Source organism: Rhopalosiphum maidis, chromosome 1, assembly GCF_003676215.2.
Source record: "Rhopalosiphum maidis isolate BTI-1 chromosome 1, ASM367621v3, whole genome shotgun sequence".
Lineage (NCBI taxonomy): Eukaryota > Metazoa > Arthropoda > Insecta > Hemiptera > Aphididae > Rhopalosiphum > Rhopalosiphum maidis.
This window is the reverse complement of record NC_040877.1, coordinates 3,830,841-3,851,355: the sequence shown is the minus strand read 5'-3', so window position 1 is coordinate 3,851,355 and position 20,515 is coordinate 3,830,841. Positions and strand designations below refer to the sequence as shown.

Sequence of the window (20,515 nt, the reverse complement as noted above, 5' to 3'; positions counted from 1 at the left end):
TGTGTTTAAATATTATGTTTAAAATGTTTATACTTACCTAATATTCTATTAAGTCTTAGGAAAAATTTTAAACTCAGCCTGCCATGAAAACGTTTTTTCTTGTACCTCTAAATAAAAAATATTAGTTATCACTGATTTAAGTAGATTAAAAAATAATATAAAAATATAAAAAATCCATGCTTACAATAATATCATTTTATTTGTATTTGTTTTTTTATCAGATTCAGTGCAAATTTAAATTTCATTGGATCAATTTTAGAATCTTATTATTACTAGGTCTAAATTGTAAACCTGAACTTAAAATTTTGGAAGATTTTTGTGAAAATAAAATAACTAAAACACCATTGATGAGGTACATAAAACAAAAATATGTTGCTTTGCTGAATGGTAGCCAGTATATCGCAGTGTCAATAGAATCTTATCATCGGACATTGAGTAAGTCACTGTAATGGATATATTAAATAAGAATTCAATAATAAATCATTTATAACAATTTTTTAATTGGCTTATATTTATATCTTAATAAATTTATATTGCTTTATGAGTAAATAGTAATCTATTTTTCTAGTAGTAATAAAGTAAGTTGAATTAACATTTGCAAAAAAAAGCAATTAGCATAATATTTTATAAAATATTATTAGTTATTACCAAAAGTAGGTAGTTATTATTATGATTTAATTCAATACCATAGAGTGGTATGAAAGGTGCATCGTGCCATCGTGCATGGTAATATGGTATCTTTAACTAGCATAAAACTAATCTAAATATTACAAAAATGTCATGTCTCAACAAATATTTTGTTGAATTACAAAAAAATAACTAAGATTGTTATGTGTTTGAATATCCAATGTAAAAATTCAAAATTAAAATCTTATGTGGCTTAATACTAAATTTTTTTCTTATTTCCAGTAAATAAAATAGTATGAGAATTAATCTTGTACCTATAACGTTTTCAAACATTAAATACTAAAATTAAATTGTCTGTCATGTTATAATTTGAAAATTTTTGAGATTAACAAAGTTCCTAAAATACATTTATAAAAAAATAATGTGACTTTATTCTGCTTTTGATATTTTTAAACAAGAATAACTTATGAAAAATAATTGTATGTTACATTTTCATGTTTATTAAGTCATAATTATAATTCCCGATTTTTTTTTATCTTATTTTTAAAAATAGATATAGATATTTTTGATACCTCGGGACCTTAAAGTATCAACTTGATCCCATTTTCTAACAGAAACCATCCTCTGAAGATAAAATCTATATATTTTTACATCTCCAAAAGGTTTCCATGTACACACTTGCACAAATTAAAAAAATATAAAACAAATCACTTTAAAAAGGGTCTACAAAATTTATTTTGATAGTGGCTGGGGCCAGTCATGTGTTAAGGGCTGATAAAAATAAACAAATTTTAAATCTTGATTGACTGGAATTACACAATCCAGATTATAATTATAATTACACCAACTAAGAACGATTATGCATCGCACCACCCACCGAATCAAGAAACGGCTCTCAATCTGTCAATCTTTTCATGTGTCCAGGCCTGGTGAGGTTTCCCGTGTTGAATTAAATTAAGCCACAAGCTCCACTCTGATAGTGTCCATCCGTCGATTCCTTTAAGCTTCAACTTTGCCATTATACTACCCCGGAACCAAAAAGCTTCGGTTTCCCAGAAGCTGCCCGCCAGGTCGTTTACAGTTAAAACTAGGGCGGTATCTGATCGCCTTCAAATCTCTAACTTTCGTTCCTGATTATACGAAAACGTACTTGACATATGCTTTTGCGTTAGTTCGTCTCGATGAGACGATCCAAGAATTTCACCTCTAACGTCTTGGTACGAATGCCTCCGCCCGTCTCTGTTGATCATTACCTCTGGTCCCGAGGTAAAATACATATAATATATATCATAAGTAATAGGTACATATTAAATTAGAATTTAGAACGATATTATACTAAGCATAGATATAGTAGGTTACACCCAAACCTATAATGTAGGTAATCATGCAATTGCGATTTTATTGTTGTGTGCTAGTGTGCGAATTATTATTTTTTCTAAATTAATTGTTATTTTTCGGATCCAATTAGGTGTACATTTGGATCCGTATAACTTCACTGTAATATAGGATGGACCACTATGCCGTGTTTTCTCGTATTTTTTTCATATATACTTTTTCGCTGCGGTAAAGAGACGATGCAACCACTCTGTACGCATGTAATATCACATAACACATTTTTTAAACGATTTCATACAACACCCTTAGAACAATATTATTACAGTTTATGATCCTGAGTTAAACATCTTATGCTAAAACAATTCATAGTACTTACGTCAGTGTTGATTAAATTGTTTATTAGTATAAAACAATTATACGATAATAATATCGACAACAAATTTTAAGTGACATAATAATAATAACAGCTCAGTAGTTCACTATCTCTATATTAAAACGCAGGACCAATTAAATTTAACATCATAATAATATTTTGTTTAAACATATATATTAAATACAATTTATTCGTTATTGATGACTTAAGAGGATGTTGCACCCGTATGTCCCTGTACGTCTTTGTCTTACACACCTACGATATAGACAAAACGCATTTACGAAGTCGGTTTGAGTAGAATTTTGGTTCAAGAAAAAATATACCTATTATAAATTAAAAGAAGATAATATTTTGGAGGGTAAGACGCTGAGTTTTTTTTTAAATTAAAATTTTAAAAAGTTAAAAGTTATTTAAAAATTTTGAAATTTTTGCTAATTCTAAACTATTATAATGAACGTTATATTGGGAATAATGGAAAACACTCATCATATTTCCCTCTGAAATATGGTCATTTTTTAATTTTTCTAATAGGTATAAATTTAAAATTAAACTAAAATTGAGCGAGTCTACTCAGACTTCGTAAATGCGTTTTGTATATGTCGTACGTGAGTAAGACGTAGACAACACATGCGGGTGCGACGTCCTCTTAACAATAACCAATTTATCAATAATACTTTAAAATTTGTATTCATAATTTATAAAATAATGATGATACACTGAAGTTTAATGAACTACTAAACTAGGTAGATATTTACTGAAACGAATATCTTTTAATTTCAAAGTAATATTGTAAATAATCGCATTAAAATCGTTTTTTTACTGTTTTTCAATTTTTTAGATAACTGTTAGGAAATAAAAAAAAAAGCTTTTTCAAAATACCAATATTATATTGGCATACTGCTTACTAATTTTAGTATAAATTTAATATTTTTATAATTCATAAATCATAATACAGTCTTATCATCTAATTAAATGAGTAAAAATTATAAATTAAGAAAAATATGATATATGTTGGTATTAATAAATAATAAATATATATATATATGTATATATATGCAAAGACATATCATATCTCGTGAAACGTATTTTTAATATGATTTATTTCGTGTTTATGATTCATCTTAAATGCATATTATAGCTTCAAGTTTCAGAATATAATGTTATTATTTCAAATAACAATGCTATAAAAGCAATTTAAATTGACCGAAGAAAATTATAGATAAAATAAAAATCATTAAATCTGAAGATAAACTGGCTTATGAATCTTTAGGTCAAAGCTATAATCTTTCAGATGATTACTCATGGAATATTTACGTAACGCGAAACAAAATAATCTTGACTAAAATTATAATCATATAAATATTTAATTTATTTCGAGATAACTGAAAAAAAAATCAACGAGCATAGAGAAGCTAAAGACCCGTAGTGACTAACGACAGTGCTATGAGAAGTAGAACACAACAAACTATAAAAATAATCAAAACGTTACAACTATGTTATATAAGGTAAATAATCATTTCAACAAATCAAATTCGTATAAAATTCGTTTAACAACATCACACATAGAAAATATATAAATCGTAATGTACCAGTGATCGCATACCACTTACCTATCTATAAAATACATAAATTAATCGAACATCTGATAAAAAAAGTTTCTTCAAAATCTAACAATTTATGTATTTGTTCTTAGTCTACGATTTTCTCTGGTTACCCAAGTATTATAGTACACTGCACATGCAGTTATACACATCAGAAAAATCGACGAGCGAGTATATCCATCGATTTCAGCAAGTGAACTGACTATGAAGGTTGGACGGTCACCAACGGCAATCCGGATACTGCGAAACGGGCCTGCCGTCCGTGTCCGTAATCCCGGTGATAGACAGCCGCGGCAACTTTACACTTCTTCATCGGTGGTCAGTGCAACAACGACGACACAGTTCAACGGAAACCATCGATTGCATAAACCCGACTGGGACCGCGCGGTGTCCGAGGCCGAAAAGATCGTCGGATACCCGTCGTCATTCCTAAGTCTCAGATGGCTGTTCAGTGACGAGATAGCCAATATCGCGCTACACCTACGCCGCATGGTCAACTCCAACCATCCACTCCTGGAAACAGTCAAGTGAGTGTGAAAACCCTGCGATGCCATCATACTTCACCTGCGTGCATATTGCAGATATACCCTAGAGCAGCGGTTCCCAACCTTTTTGAGACTATTACCCATATGTCAGGTTAGATATTAACAAATACCCTTCCTTCCCAAAAAAAGTTGAGTAAAAAAATATAGTATTATAGTTATAATTTATTTAAAATTTTCAAACAAAGAAAACAAGAGTTATTACAATTACATTACTTGCAGTATAGTACACATGACTAAATAGATAATAAGTACTTAAAATAAAAATAAATAGTTTAACCTTTACCCCTCAAAAATCGTGTTTTTACCCCCTTGGGGGATAATTATCCCCAGGTTGGGAACCGTTCCCCTAGAGCTTAGGAAACTTGAATTTTTTAGAGGCTATAGTCTAATATTCCACCAACCCACAAACTGTTAAATTTTTAACTACCTATCATAATAAATAGTAAATACTAAAGGTACTAAAAACCGTAAAAAAGAAACCACTTGCAATCCCGTGTCAATTATCCTGCTACTGTGTATACTTTACTGCTAGTGGCGTAATTGAGATATTTTGAAGTTACGCCACTACCTACATACATTGATTATAAAACCAGTGCTACATATAATTAGGTAGAAAGAATAATGCGGTGTGATGAACAATTAACCTTCCAATTATATTATTAATATAAATTTTAATTAAATTATTTACCCGTTGAAATTATCGACCTTATCAGTATATTAAGTAGATTCCTGCCGATATCGGCAATATCACTGATCATTAGTGATGCAAATACTTTTTTTGGACTTTGAACACTAATCGATTTTTAAAAGCACTCAATATTAAACTATTGATTTTATCTAAATTACCCATCTGAATTGTCAAGTATTAATCATACTGCAGCCGTATGTTGTTCATATCAAATAATTTATTTAAATGTCTACACTTACTATTTCTTAGTTTTAACTCATTTAAAAATATTTTAGTTAGGTAGGTAATTTTAAATTACTTTAAAACATAATTTCAAAAAAAAATATATATTTAATATTCTCATCGTTATAATGTTATAACTTTTAAGTATCAAGTACTAATTACTTTTTGAATAACACTATACGTTTTTAATTTTATATTCCTAAACAGAATATTATTCGAAGTATTTCAATCAATAAAAATAAAATATCGGACAAGTAATTTATTAGCTACAAGTTATAAGCATTTAAAATTTAGATAAATGGAGTACTAAAGCTAATATTTTACACAGACCCGCGTATCACTCTATTTTGCTCATTTTCTAACACAATTTTTATGTAAGTATCGAAATACTCAAAAAATATTCTGCTTTGTAATTTTAAGTTAAAAATGTATTTTATAATTCAAAAGAGAAATCTTAAAAATAATATTGATGATAATTTACTATTGATAATGATAAATATATAGTTTTTTCCAAAAGTTTGTTTTAAAATGACATCAAATTATGAAAAAGAAATATTTTTAAAAAAGTTAGAATTTTTAAAATAATTAATGTAGACACTTAAATAGATAACTTTGTATAAATAATTCAACTTTTTTATGTAGTTTATAATTTAGTAATTATAATTGATAAACATATATTATTTTTAATTAAATTATTTCTATATAATATATATAAATATATTATAATATATTGTTTTTTTTTTCTTATAAGTTTTGATATAATATTATAATATCTTACTTCTTATTGTCATACTCACGCACAGAGGTTTGTTATACAACGGTCAGAATACCATGCAAGCTTGGGGGCTGATCGTGTTACTCGTATCCAAAGCAGCCGGTCACATGAATATGGACAGCTCAGCGGACCAAGATAATTCGGGCGTTTTGCGCAGTCAGAGGGCGCTAGCTGAGATCGCAGAAATGATCCGCACCAGCCACCTGATGCATAATGGTCTTATTAATATATACCCGGAAATGTTCTCGGAACCTATCGGCCACAATGATATGAGTTTCGGCAACAAGATTGGCTTGCTCAGCGGCGACTATCTCTTGGCCAACTCTTTTAACCAACTATCGATCCTCAAAAATCAAAACGTAAGTAATTGTGTGAATAAAAATATGTTTAATTTTTTCTGTGCAAAGTCGTGGAAACCGTTTCTAGATCACTTCACCAAGAAAACTAGAAGAACAAACTTACCTTAACAATTAACACAAAAAAATTAAACCACATTAAGCTGTATATTTTTTTATTTGTTTTCAGCGTAAAAACGTATAGGTACTGATGTTATATTATAAATTATAATAGTTGTTTTTCTTTTGTTTCGCCTGTAGCTCATGGAATTAATCAGCAGCGCCTTACGTGACCTGTCCGAAGCCGAGTTTGTTGGCCGCAGAGATTCGCAAAACAACCCATTACCGTCGCCATTCGAACCGCTCGATCGAAATCACGATTCGACTGGGCTGCGGTTCAACCCGCTCCAATCATCGTCCGAGCAACTGCAGGGCGACATGCCACTTACGCCCGCCCTGCACGACTGGACAAGGCGGAACGTACTGTCAGCTGGTAGCCTGTTGGGAAAGTCTTGTCAAGGCGCGCTCCTATTAGCCGGTCACGGCGAGCAGTTACAAAAACAGGGCTTTTTGTTCGGTAAACATCTATCGCTAGCCTGGCAAGTAAGTTACTTGTGGCTTGAAAATGACCAATACCCGAAATGTCCTGTCGAGAGGATATCTCGCTCGTATTTATTATAATTGATTTCGTCTTACAACCATCACACGTATAGCGAACAATTTACATTCAACACTTCAAGTTCGATTTCGTTAGTTTTAAATTCTGAACGGAGTGAAGAATGTATTAATTTTACAACGATGTATGTTTTATTATTATTATTATTTTTTTTGTGTGTGTGTGTGATCACGTTTTAGAATAGAAATACTAGAAATAATGCTTTAATTTTTGACTTCAGGCCCTATTTGAAAATGAAAATTCATCTAGTTGTTACTTTAGGGGGGGTCTAAAGTAAAACATTTCCAGCAGTTTTCAAAAGCATTAGGAAAAAACCCTATAAAAGTAACGAAAAAACAGGAATTTTTACGCATAATCAGTTTTTGACAAAATCGATTTTTTTATTTTGCTGTAATTCAAAAACGAATCGTTATAAATACTTGACATTTTCACCAAATGTTTATATTAGCATTATTAATTTACGATTTAATTTTCAAAATATTTTGACTTTTTTTAAGCTATTTATAGACAAATTAAATTTTCAATTTTTCTGAGTTTTTTTTTTTTGAAATTCCTATAAAAAAAATTGGCTTTCCAAAAAATCTTGATACCTGTCATTGCATTCAAATTTAACATTATAGTAACTTATTCTCAGTCTCTACAATACAGCAGAGTGATACCCACTTGCCCATCCTTTTTTTCTTTAATGTTATCTTAGCTTGTAATTTATGTTAACACATACATTACAGAACGTACTCACAATAACACTATAACTACATGATTACCTTTTTTCTCTCTTTTAAAATAAGATAACATAAATTATTACTTAATAGTATATTATAAGTTTGTGTATAATTTTTAGGCATACTTAGATTTGGAGCCTTTTTTGTCTGATTCAATGTACTTATTAGGAATGTCTTTCAACCTCACCTCAGCACCAGTTATGTTCCACCTTGAACATGATTCGTCATTATTTAAAGAAATTGACAAGGGCGTTAATTCAATTCAAGATGTCGACTATGTCAAAGTAAATTTTTTCATATATTACTAATTTATTGAATATAACCTTACACAAAAATATTATAGTACAACAAAATAATAGGAGTAAAAATGTAACAATGTAACAATATGCTAGGTGGCATGTGCTCTACTCATATATACAAATTATATTTTTAACTAATGCTAGTATAGTAATATCTACTAATGTAATGTAAACAAATAACATGTTATGTATTTTTTTTTCATTATAATTTGAATATTATTTATTTCATGTAAAAATGTAAAGTACCTACTTACATTTTTTATTAAATAAAATGAAGACGTAAAATAGGCGAACAAATATTATATGAATAAACTTATATAATCACACAAAATTTACATTTAACCAGGATATACTACATAGCATAATTATATATAAATATATAATCAATATTACAAAACAAAATAATTACCCATCAACCATATTTTAATATCTATCATTCTTTATATTATATTAAACAGTAAATATATTGATTATAATGATTGAGTATCTTCAAAAATACTAATAACATAAATAGAACAAAAACTACACTAAGTAATATAAAATACTAGTCTTTTAAAAATTAAGATTAAAAAAAATAAAAAAAAAAACGAATTTATTATTTAGTTAGTGAAGATGAAAATAAAATTATAATTTAACATAATAGATAAAGATAACGATAAACAGTCATACAAAAATATATAATCATAAATTCATAAAATATTATCAATGATGATAAAAAAAAATAATTTTTATAATGTAAAAAATATATTCATCTCAGCATAATACAAAATATAGGTAATAAATATTGCTTTAAGATTACTTACTCAATTTGTCTAAATGCCTTGATATAATGTTAAGCAAATTGTAATTGGGCGCAAATGTAAGTTATGTTGCCTATATAATACTTGTATAATATAATAAGTACAAAATATATAAATCTATTAAAACTACATACTACCTATTATAATGAAAATAAGTAAAATAGATATTGATTTATAATTTATATGCGTTAAATTAGGTTTGCAAATAATGAAGTTAACGCACTTTGAAAAATTGAATAGTTAAATAGTTAAAATTATATATGTATAAATGTATTGTGTAACTTAAAACCTAACCTTAAAAATATCATTATAGTTAACTTTTTTTAATGAAATATTTTTAGAGATTTTTAGTTTATTAATAATTATTTTAGGTATGTTTATATCAAGGAAAATTTGATCAAATGTTTTCTTTTTATATTTTTTTTAATTTTCAAATGGGGGCAAATAACAGTGTATATTATACTATATAAGAAAACAATTTTAAAACACCAATTTCCAACCGGTTTGATATTATTTTTGTTAGTCGTTTAAAAGTGTTTAATTTAATGATATAATAAAAGATAAAACATTTTATTTTGTTTTATTTATTATTTGTTTTGTTTTATATATATGTATTGATTTTAAATATAAATAGATTTGAACGAATAAAGTATACTATTTAAACTTTAAAGTATAACAAATATATCGCATGCTACAATTTTTTTTTTTACCTACTTTAACTATTTATACGCTTATATTTTAAAGGTTATTTTATTAATTAAAAGTATAATCAAACATATAAACTATAGAGTTTAAATCATGTTAGAATTTAGAAATATAAAATAACATGAAAAATCATATCCTTATTATTACATATTTTAATATAACCTTTGGAGTTAAGACTTGAGTATTCTTCCAAAAAATGCCATTATTATTACATATAATCTCATATAGCATTGTAGTTCCAATAGTTCCATATATTTAAGAATTAATGAGAATTTATGATTTACAATGTGGCAAGGTATTTTGATTTATGTATTTCAATCAAAATGTGTAATTTATTATATTGAACTATTATAGGTGCACAATGTTGTGATTAATGGTCCGGGAATTAATTACACGAAACAATTACAAAAGGAACACTCGGAAAAAGCTATGGAAATTTTGAACGTTTTTGAAGAGAGTGATGCCAGGACAGCATTGTCTAACATAATTATTGCTATGGACCGCAAATAAAAAATCTTAAAACTTATTCAAAATTCGTAAAAATCTGTAAACAATATTATAAAATAAAACTACAATTATATAGTGAACTTTATAATACATATATAAATACAAGCTGAACAAATTTAACTTTGAGTTATGAAATTTATAGAATGTTATTTGTATATAATTATTTTTACCATTATTTTTAGCATTTGCTTAAGGAAGATGTACAAACAATTAAAATTAATGTTATATATTTAAAGTATTGTATTATCTGTTTGTTTGTAAAATATATTATCTATTCTATTGATTATTAAAATTACTTCTGAGGCATCTAAGCATTATTTTATTTTGAATTCTTATATTAATTTAGTAATTTTCTACTTTTCTAATTTAAATTAGTTGATACTGGTGTATTAACTAAATCCATATTAAATATTTATAAGGCATATTTTAACCAACCCATAGTACTTAGTACTTTTGTACTTTGGTACACAGTGTTTGCATCACTGCAATGATGTCTCATCATCGCATTTATTGCAATACATTTTTTCTAACTTATTTGTCTGAAATCTAAATTTTAAATAAATTAGCCATATGGTTGTTTGTTTTTATTTATACATTAAAAATAGTTTAAGTAAAAAAAATTATTTTTTAGCTTTACTTAAACTTTTAAAATAATTTTAATATAGGTTTAATTGAAACGAATAATTTTTAAAATTATAACGTGTTCACAGATGTCGGGATGACAAATAATATAATATATTTCATAGTAAGTTTTGTTGTGTTAAAGTAAAAGTAAATACCTGAGTAATTATATATAGTATAATAATTAATAATCCATACATATAGCACATAGCCACATTAGATACCTACCTATATATAGTTATTATATTTGCATCGCAATGAAAATATGTAATATTATTATGTAACATCATTACCTTAAACTTAGAATGATTAAAACTTACAAACTGTTTGTTTTCAAGATACAGCATTATTTATAATATAGGAAGAAATAATTATTTTAAAAATATTAAAAAATAAATAATATAATTTTAATTTTTGTAGTTATCTACGAAGTATAAATATTTAATTCCATAATATCCACGCATTAGATAATAGTTTAAGAATTTCGAAATAGTTAACATCTTAAAACACGTTAACAAACATCCTATATACTATGCATAGTGTATAGAGACGTTGAAGTAGTAGATAAGTACTAATTCGTTGTAATGTAGGTACACGACTAATGGACAGGTCCTAATGATTTCACTAATAAATGCAGCTGACTGGCTGAGTGTTTAATCTATTCTTCCGGCTTTAACACCAATGATTTATAGACATACATGATGATCTATGACAGGAATTATGTAATCGTTTTACAACTAAAAATTAAATAATATTAAATGAAAACTGCTTAAAGTAATTTGGAACTCGTTATGCGTGTTGTTCAAGGTATGTGTCACTGTCACGGCATAATACATACAATATACATTTATAACATACATATTCTTATACTGCGCACAGCATCGAATAGGAGCGATATAGAACATACTATTGGTAAAAACAATTGATTTACATTAGTTTTTAAAAATATGGAAATATAAAATAACATACTTAAAATTTGTTAACTTTTTCTCATTTATTTTATAAAAATTTGTTTACCACCACCATTTATAATATTATTTCTACCTATGAGCCATTTTTTCAATACATACATGACCTGAATATATTTTTTCTTATGATACAAGTACAATAGGAGTACAGTTATTACTCATGATGCTCATACTATGTATTATGAACTATGTAGACTTACAACAATGTTCACTATTCGCCTACTTTCTATACATATTATTACTATACCTTTTATCGCCACACTTCAGTGACTTAAATTGTACAGTTAACCAAGTATGCATTTCTTATAACAACCTATAAGAAGAACAATTGTTTGGTTATTTTATGTTTTCAGTCTAGTGACATTATGAAAATAAGAAAGACTAAAATTAACTATGTATCTATATAAATTTTTAAAAATTGTGAAAATTACCACAATATTATCTTTGTGTATACAAAACTATTTGGTTTGACCATCATTTACGTTGTTTGTGGTTTTATATAAAAGAGGCTGGTTTCGTTCATCAAGTAGGTTATAGAGCAGTCGTCATTTATTCAAGGCCATTGTCTCCCCGTAGAGAACAATCTTTTTCTGACGTAGTACAACAAGGAATGCAGCCCCCCTTAATTTAAAACGATTGTCATTCATATTCGTTTGTATGAGAAAAATAGCTGGTAGGTACCTATCACTTTTACTTGACTCGATTTATTTTGTAAGACAAACAGTGGAAAAAAATATCTGAATAAAATAAAATGAAATATAATATGTTGTGAAAACTTCTTTATTTTAAAATAAAATAAATTTAATTAGTACCTATACAATCATTAAGATCATTAGTTAATTATATTTTATATTTATCAGAAATACATTTAAATTTGTTAAATAAATGATTGGATATTATTTTTAAGAAGTATTATCTTTGTATATTATCATAATTTATAAAATCATAACTAAAAGTTAATAGCTTAAAGCTAAAAATATATTAAAATAATCTAACGAATCCGTCAATAATTATTTGTTTTCTAAAATATTCAAAATATTATTCAGCACTTATACTTATTTTTGTTTTCTAATTGAATATTGAACCATTTCGCATTTTATTAGGTATATATATCCAATATTTTCTTTAAGAAGAAAAATCTTATTTCACTTATATGACATTACAATATTACATATACATGACAGTGTATTTTATTTGAATTGAACAGATATACCTACAAGAGTGATTACTGATTACATAAGAATAGTATAACTTATCAATGTTGTTCTAACAATATATTTTCAGTAAATGACACTAAAAGTTTGGGAAATAAATTTTTAGAAAAAAAGTATATTATTATATTATAAGAAAAAAGTGCCGAGTCTTTCTGCATTAGTACCAAATAGTATTTACCGTTAAAAATTATGAAAGCTTCCATTCATAAATTCCTGCTAGGTACTTCTATAACTTATAAATATGTAATGTATTTTTGTTCCAACAGTGTTTACAGGTATAGCGTGTGTTTGCTGTGCGGAATTAATAACGTGTTATATTTTATATAGATCTAAATCCATCCGAATGCCGTCAGTCAGACCGCCAGCCGATCGGATTACAACCGGAGGGAAAGTGTGCGGTTTGAATAATGAAATAAAAAAAAAAATGAAAATAATTAACAAAAATAAAACTGAAAAGCGAAAGTGTATATACACTTTAGTCACGTTTACATCACATGGATATACAAGTAAAATGTTAAAAACATTGTTATTATTTTTTTTTTACCGTGTATTATTATAGGAATTTGGATACAAGTGCAATGCGAATTATAATAATTATTATTATACGCTTTCATAGCAATATAAACACGCGTAAAAGAAATTAGAATAAATATATATATATATAATAATTACAACACTTTATAACCATCGTTTCGGTTGATTGTATGCGTAGGTACCTAGGTACCTACTATATAGGTAGCAACACTAGCAACTAGCAAAAGTATACGAATGTCTTTTAAAATATAGTACTTAAAGTATAGAGAAATATGTATACCAATAATATAGGTATGTGCGGATATAAAGGGAAAGTCTCTAGGCAAGTTTTAGATGATGCCGATTGCCGAACATTGTTTTCTAAAAAATTCACTGTACATTAACCATTATGTATATACAAGTCCGTTTACGCTACTAAAAAGTGTTTTTAACTACATATCGTATCAAAAATTTTACATTTCTATACATAAAATTTACAGTAAATAATGTAAACCTATATTTAAATAAATTCAACAGTTTAAATCAATATTTTTTTTAATCGAAAAAAGTTTAACATTTCATTCATGAAAACAATTGGAACATTTTAATCAAATAAATCAGATTAATATACCATATTAAAATAAATAACCTTTAGCAACAGAAATCAAAGTATTTTTATGGATTATGGTTCACCAAATTAATACGTAAATAATATAGTAATTATATATTAATACGTCAGACTTGTTCTATACAGGAAGAAGATTCGGATAGAAAGTGGTATAAGTGTATAACCTTAAGCATATGTGTCTGTGTATACATGTATGTATGTATGTATGTATGTATGTATGTATATAACGTTGGTATAATGTATACATACTTTATAGTTAGGTCACCATGTATAGTGTATATAATCCAATACTTTTTATTTTGTAATATAATTATTATAAGCAAACCGACATGAACAGCGGAATTTTTCAAAGTGGTTAAAACAGAAGTACCACCCATGTTTATTTCTTAAAAAAAAAAATCGTTTAATGCTAAACATTTAACATCAAATCAATTTTATTTATTTTTATATAATATATATACAGTGAAACTTCCATACAACGAACTTCCATTTTACGAAATGTTCTGTTTAACGATATATTTTTAAGAACTATGACCTTCATTGTTAATGAATAGGTACTTATCTACGTAATTCTATACGAATTCCTCCATATTATGAATTTTTTTTTTTTGTTGTTGCTTATTCGACTTCGTTGTATGGAAGTTTCACTGTATATATATATATATATATATATATATATATATATACAGTGAAACAAAAATTTATTTTTTGTTTTTACAACGATTTTAACAAATAATTAAAAAAATAATATTTTAATTATTTAAATATCGCACTCTCTTTACTCATATATATTTGTAAATAACTTCACTAATCATCATGAGTTCAATAAACATCACGATGAGTACTGATAAAGATATATCATAGAGATACAGAATGATGCACTATGTAGTGCACTTTAGTATGACATCCCAAAATTTAAGATTCTAATCGAATAACAAGTACTAAGTAGGAAGCCAAAGCCATCTATTGTTTTTAAAATTTAAAATATCATTTTATTTATGAACTAAATGTCTAAATTATATTGCGTGGAGGGCATCATTCTATAATATTAATATATTAATTTAAAATAATTGTTGATATAGTCAAGCTATTGTCCATTGGCAATCCTAGAGATCGAATGTAGGGATTTTCAAAATTATATGTGACTATACCGCTTTTCAGGGATAACTACTATATTTCCATAAATTGTCTACCAAACCTAACCTGTGTATTATTATAAACAATTAAATTCGCGCAATCATTAATTATTATTTATTATTTATTATTATATATGGATAATACTGACTAGTATAATATATCTTCATAGTACTCAATTTATAGGCTATGGATGGGTATTATATAATTATTCTTATACAAGGTATGCTATTTTAATTATAGAATAACCAAAATAAAAATTAGTAATAAAAAATAAAACAACATTTTTTTACTAATTATTTTGAAAATATTGTAACTATAGTAATCAGCTGGGGATATTTAAACTAAATTTTATGTATTGTATAATATTATATATGCCACGTGCCTCGTGATTAGATGATTTAATATTAATTCGTTTAATTCTATGAGCGTATAAAATAAGTTGTGTACCTATGATTATTTACTTGTACCTATTTAAACAAGTATTAACAATTACATTATTAAAATAAATAAATATTATTGTACGCATATTGTTGGTAAATAGGTTTAGAACTTTAGTATACCTATCTAATATAGATATTTTAATGACAAAAATATGGTAATTTTAAATAATATGTTTAATTTAGATATTTTATCGTTTAAATGTGTTAATGGACTGCCTATTTATAATAATAATTCGATTAATAAGTGGCCAGGGCCCAGCATAGGTATTTGAAAAGCGACACTACTACTATAGGTAGGTATGCCAGAATTGCGTAAATCGCAATAATTTCTCTTCGATAAAGCAATACACACGACAACCATACTGAATATAATATATTTTACGATCAACCGTAAGTAGGTATTTAATAATTTGTTTAATCAGGTTCACACAGACATACGGACACCACAAGAGACGAGTTAACCATTTTTTTTTTTTTTAAATACCTCATAGGTCACGGTGTACGAAATATAATCTCGTTTTCGCCATAATTCATGTTTACCAGATCCTCTTGTATTTTTTTAAGTCTTGCTGTACCTAGGTAGTTTAATGTGAATTTTTAGAAAACAAAATTATGTATTTGGACGATGTTTGTTTCGATAAAGACGATAATATTATAGAAACCCATATAACCTTGCGTGTACATTAATTCAGATAGGTTGACCGCGATACTGAAAAATTGTAGGCAATAATGGTAATATAATATCTATTTTTCCTCTGGAGAGTCGCGCGGACTCGCGAATTTTAACGACGATCGCGAATCGTGATTATACACTATCAGTGGCGGGAAATACGGATAAATGGCGTGCGTAAAATGCACTATAACATAGTAATGTTACACTATATAACATTTTACTCGTATATATACTGATAAGTGATAAGTGAAATTCACTGTGATAGTATTCAATATTATTCACTCCAAACTTTATTTCCAAGTTCAAAGTTCTATTAGGTATGTCATTATTATTATAATGAACGATTTCGTAATAACGTTGTGCCTAGTTTATTATTATTATTATTAATTAATAGTAATAATAATATGTTGGTTTGTCGTATTTTGTCTGATGCTACCAAACAACGGCCTTGAGGCCACATCGTACCTGGTCATGGTGTACACTCGTAATCGGTTCACTTTCTCCTTTTCTCTTTCATAACTGCGCGCTCGCCGTGAGCGCGCCGCGTCCAATGCCACACCGTTCGTCATGAACAGCACATCAACAATATTTCGGCTACTATGGCCCAGGATATCGAAGAATTCGGCATCAGCGGTCGTCTGTTACCGGCGACCGTATGCATCTTCAGCCACAGCAGTGCACAACAGCAACCAACAAAAACCCGACTGGAACCGCGCAGTGTCCGAAGCCGAGAAAATCGTCGGCTATCCGACGTCGTTTCTTAGCCTCAGATGGCTGCTGAGCGACGAGATTGCAAATGTTGCGTTACATCTACGCAAGTTGGTCGGTTCCAATCATCCACTGCTCAAAACCGCCAAGTAAATGACTAATATAGTCTTAAAACAGAAATAAAGAAATTAAATCAATTTTCTCTTTACAGAGGCCTGTTATATAATGGCAGGAATAACATGCAGGCTTGGGGTTTGATTGTGTTGCTAATTTCTAAAGCAGCTGGTCATTTAAATGTTGATGAAATGGAAGAAGACAAAGCAGCTGGTGTTTTACACAGTCAAAGAGCATTAGCCGAGGTTACCGAAATGATTCGTACCAGTCATTTAGTACACAATGGTTTGGTTAACATATACCCAGGATTATATCCTGAACCTGTTATACTCAACGATATGGCTTTTGGAAATAAAATTGCTTTACTCAGTGGTGATTATTTACTTAGTAACTCATGTGCAGAACTTGCCTCTCTCAGGAATCAAGATGTAAGTAATATTTATATGACCATCTTCAGATTTAAATTTAATTACCTTAATGATTGTGTATTTTTTTTTTTAAAGCTTGTCGAGTTAATCAGTAGTGCTTTACGCGATCTTTCTGAAGCCGAATTCGTTGGTAGAAGAGATTCTCAAAATAATCCTCTTCCTTCACCATTTGAACCACTTAATCGGCATTTTAATTCCAAATTGCCTCTTAACCCTCTAGAACCATCAGATTCTTTAGGAAATATGCCATTAACACCTGCTCTTCAAGACTGGACTAAACGTAATGTTCTATCAGCTGGCAGTTTATTGGGAAAATCATGTCAAGGCACATTAGCTTTAGCTGGTCATGGAGTAGAGTTACAGAAACAAGGATTCTTATTTGGTAAACATCTTTCACTTGCTTGGCAGGTAAAGTATATACATTTAATTATTATATAACTTTTTCTATTAATATCAAATTTTATAAAAATACGATAAGTACTTGTATGTTATTATAACCCCTATGCCCCAAAAAATATAAATTTAAAATAAATGTAGCTTACAAAAATATTATATAAACAAATTACTTTTCAATTATAGTGTTATCTGATGGTAAAATCAAACTTTCAACGTATTTTTATGTTATATTGAGCAGATAGTTGCCTTGTATTATTTTGCCTTCATAGAAAGATAGCAAGCATTAACATATGAGTTCCAGGGGGCCTTTTGTTTTTATTTTTGTTCAGTGATCTGTGTGTGAGCGCTGATATACGGGTTAACAAAATTTTGTACATGTGGTTTTATTAGGTAATATGCAAAAGATCATTATGATGATCATTTTTAAATGATATAATATAACATTTCCAATAGTCTTTGTATAGAAAAGAAATTAAAATGAGTGAAATTATTATTGATCTTTGATTCAGACTATATGTTTTTGGTACATATGAAATTTTTTTTTTTTTTGGGGGGGGGGCTTTGATAACACACGAGTCCTATCAAGATTTATATAATATAAAATTTAGTTGTAAAATTACTACATTATCTAATATATGAATAACATGAATCTTGTTTACTAAAATTATCACTCAACTTTCTATTAAATAAATAATGAGTTGTTTTTACACAAGTTTGAGTTTATTTACTATATTTTAAATTATAATTATATTTCATAACTTAACTAATGATTGGGTATGTATCAAAATATTTTGTACTGCTGCATTTTTATTTTAAAATATAGATAATAAAATATTTATATTTGATGTGTTAATTTATTATAATACAAATACTATGGTTTTACTATTTACTTGTAACTATAGTACTTCAAAAATAAATTAGTATTTTATGATTTGGTACCTAATAATAATAATAATATACTATTATTCATTGCAGTTATTTAAAATTCTCTTAAACTTTAAGTTTAATCATCTGACTGTCATAAATTGAAAGTTTACAATGAAATATAATAATATGTAATAATTGATGCAATTAACTATCATTATATTAATGTTTAATTAATTTGTTTGTATAGTAATAATAACATTTATATTATATTTTTAGGCATACCTAGATTTAGAGCCATTCATGTCTGGTTCACCATATTCCTTGGGCATCTCTTTCAATTTAACTTCAGCACCAGTTATGTTCCACCTTGAACATGACCCATCATTATTTGAAGAAATCGACAAGGGTGTAAATTCTGTTCAAGATGTTGATTATGCAAAAGTATGATTTTGATTTGTTTTTCTTAAGCTTATGTATACTTGTATTATATTTTTTTGCCGTGTAAAAAAAAATTTAACAGCTATTTATCAACACACTTTTAGTTTAAGAATAGTAAAAAAATAGTTAATGGTTATGTACTTGCATAATTTAACAGACTAAAGTCTTTCACAACGTAATTTTTTTTTATTAAATATCAATTAAATATTAATTTATTCATTTTTATTAAATTTAAATAATTCCTATGTATAAAATATATTATTAATTACTATGATAAGTATTATATAACATTTTTATATTACGTTTTGTTTTAGATACATAGTATTGTAATGAAAGGACCTGGAATAGATTACACCAAACAATTACAAAAAGAACATTCTCGAAAAGCCATGGAAGTGTTGGAAGTTTTTGAAGAAAGTGACGCAAGAACAGCACTATCTAACATAATTGTAGCAATGGGAGGCGAATGAAGTATTATGTCTTATATTTATTGTTATTTTTTTTCTATATATTTTAGAAAATTATTTAATGTTGAACATTGCTATTGTTGTAACATACAGGGTATTTATTCTGATTAATTTAGTCGAAAGTCTGGAGCTATGTAATATCATAGTATCAAGTTTCGTTGTATTATTATTTAGCTTATAAATAAATTGTATTGAATTGTTGATTGTTATTTAGAAAAGCTTATTTTGTTATTATCTGTTAATGAAAATCATGCAATCATTGTATAATATTTTGTAACATTAAAAATATAACATGATTTTCAATAAAGAGTTTAAAGCAATAAATTATTATAAGAAAAACATGTATATCATTTAATATTGAATTTATCCTTACTGCCGCAACAATATAATATATAAAACTATAACAAAAATGGATAACATGCAAATATTTATAATAAATAATAATATAATGTTGAAATAAAAGATCCTTATTTTGTTCATGGTGATTTATCAAACTAATGCTTATTGGTAATACTTAATAAAAGTGTATTTATTAGGAATTTATTGCTACAAAGATATTCAACTAATTTAAATTAAAATGTATTTTTATTGTATTTCAAGTTTTAAGTCCATATGATTAATATTTTTTTAATTGCAACAAAATAACTAAAATCATTATTGTTAGTTTAATTAGATAATGTCAAGATTTACTTG

At 27.2% G+C, this 20,515-nt stretch overlaps 2 protein-coding genes across 4 annotated transcripts; both read left to right on the top strand.

Annotated features, from left to right (window-relative positions):
- The first annotated feature begins 300 nt into the window (after positions 1 to 300).
- Positions 301 to 10,409, top strand: LOC113550568 (decaprenyl-diphosphate synthase subunit 2-like). Of its 3 annotated transcripts, none has more exons than XM_026952495.1 (6): positions 301 to 435; positions 4,029 to 4,463; positions 6,195 to 6,525; positions 6,763 to 7,104; positions 8,019 to 8,183; positions 10,058 to 10,213. In XM_026952495.1, exons 2-6 carry the CDS (start codon positions 4,141 to 4,143, stop codon positions 10,211 to 10,213), a joined length of 1,317 nt encoding a protein of 438 aa, XP_026808296.1. In that variant the 5' UTR covers positions 301 to 435; positions 4,029 to 4,140. The 3 variants fall into 3 exon arrangements, with proteins under 3 accessions (XP_026808296.1, XP_026808295.1, XP_026808297.1); XM_026952494.1 differs by lacking the exon at positions 301 to 435 and adding an exon at positions 3,583 to 3,840; XM_026952496.1 differs by lacking the exon at positions 301 to 435 and having other exon boundaries at positions 4,141 to 4,463; positions 10,058 to 10,409.
- A 6,293-nt stretch (positions 10,410 to 16,702) lies between these two features.
- Positions 16,703 to 20,031, top strand: LOC113560619 (decaprenyl-diphosphate synthase subunit 2-like). Its single transcript, XM_026966608.1, has 5 exons — positions 16,703 to 17,261; positions 17,324 to 17,654; positions 17,730 to 18,062; positions 19,194 to 19,358; positions 19,670 to 20,031. The coding sequence occupies exons 1-5, from the start codon at positions 16,972 to 16,974 to the stop codon at positions 19,823 to 19,825; spliced, it is 1,275 nt and encodes a 424-aa protein (XP_026822409.1). The 5' UTR covers positions 16,703 to 16,971; the 3' UTR covers positions 19,826 to 20,031.
- The last annotated feature ends 484 nt before the right edge of the window (positions 20,032 to 20,515 follow it).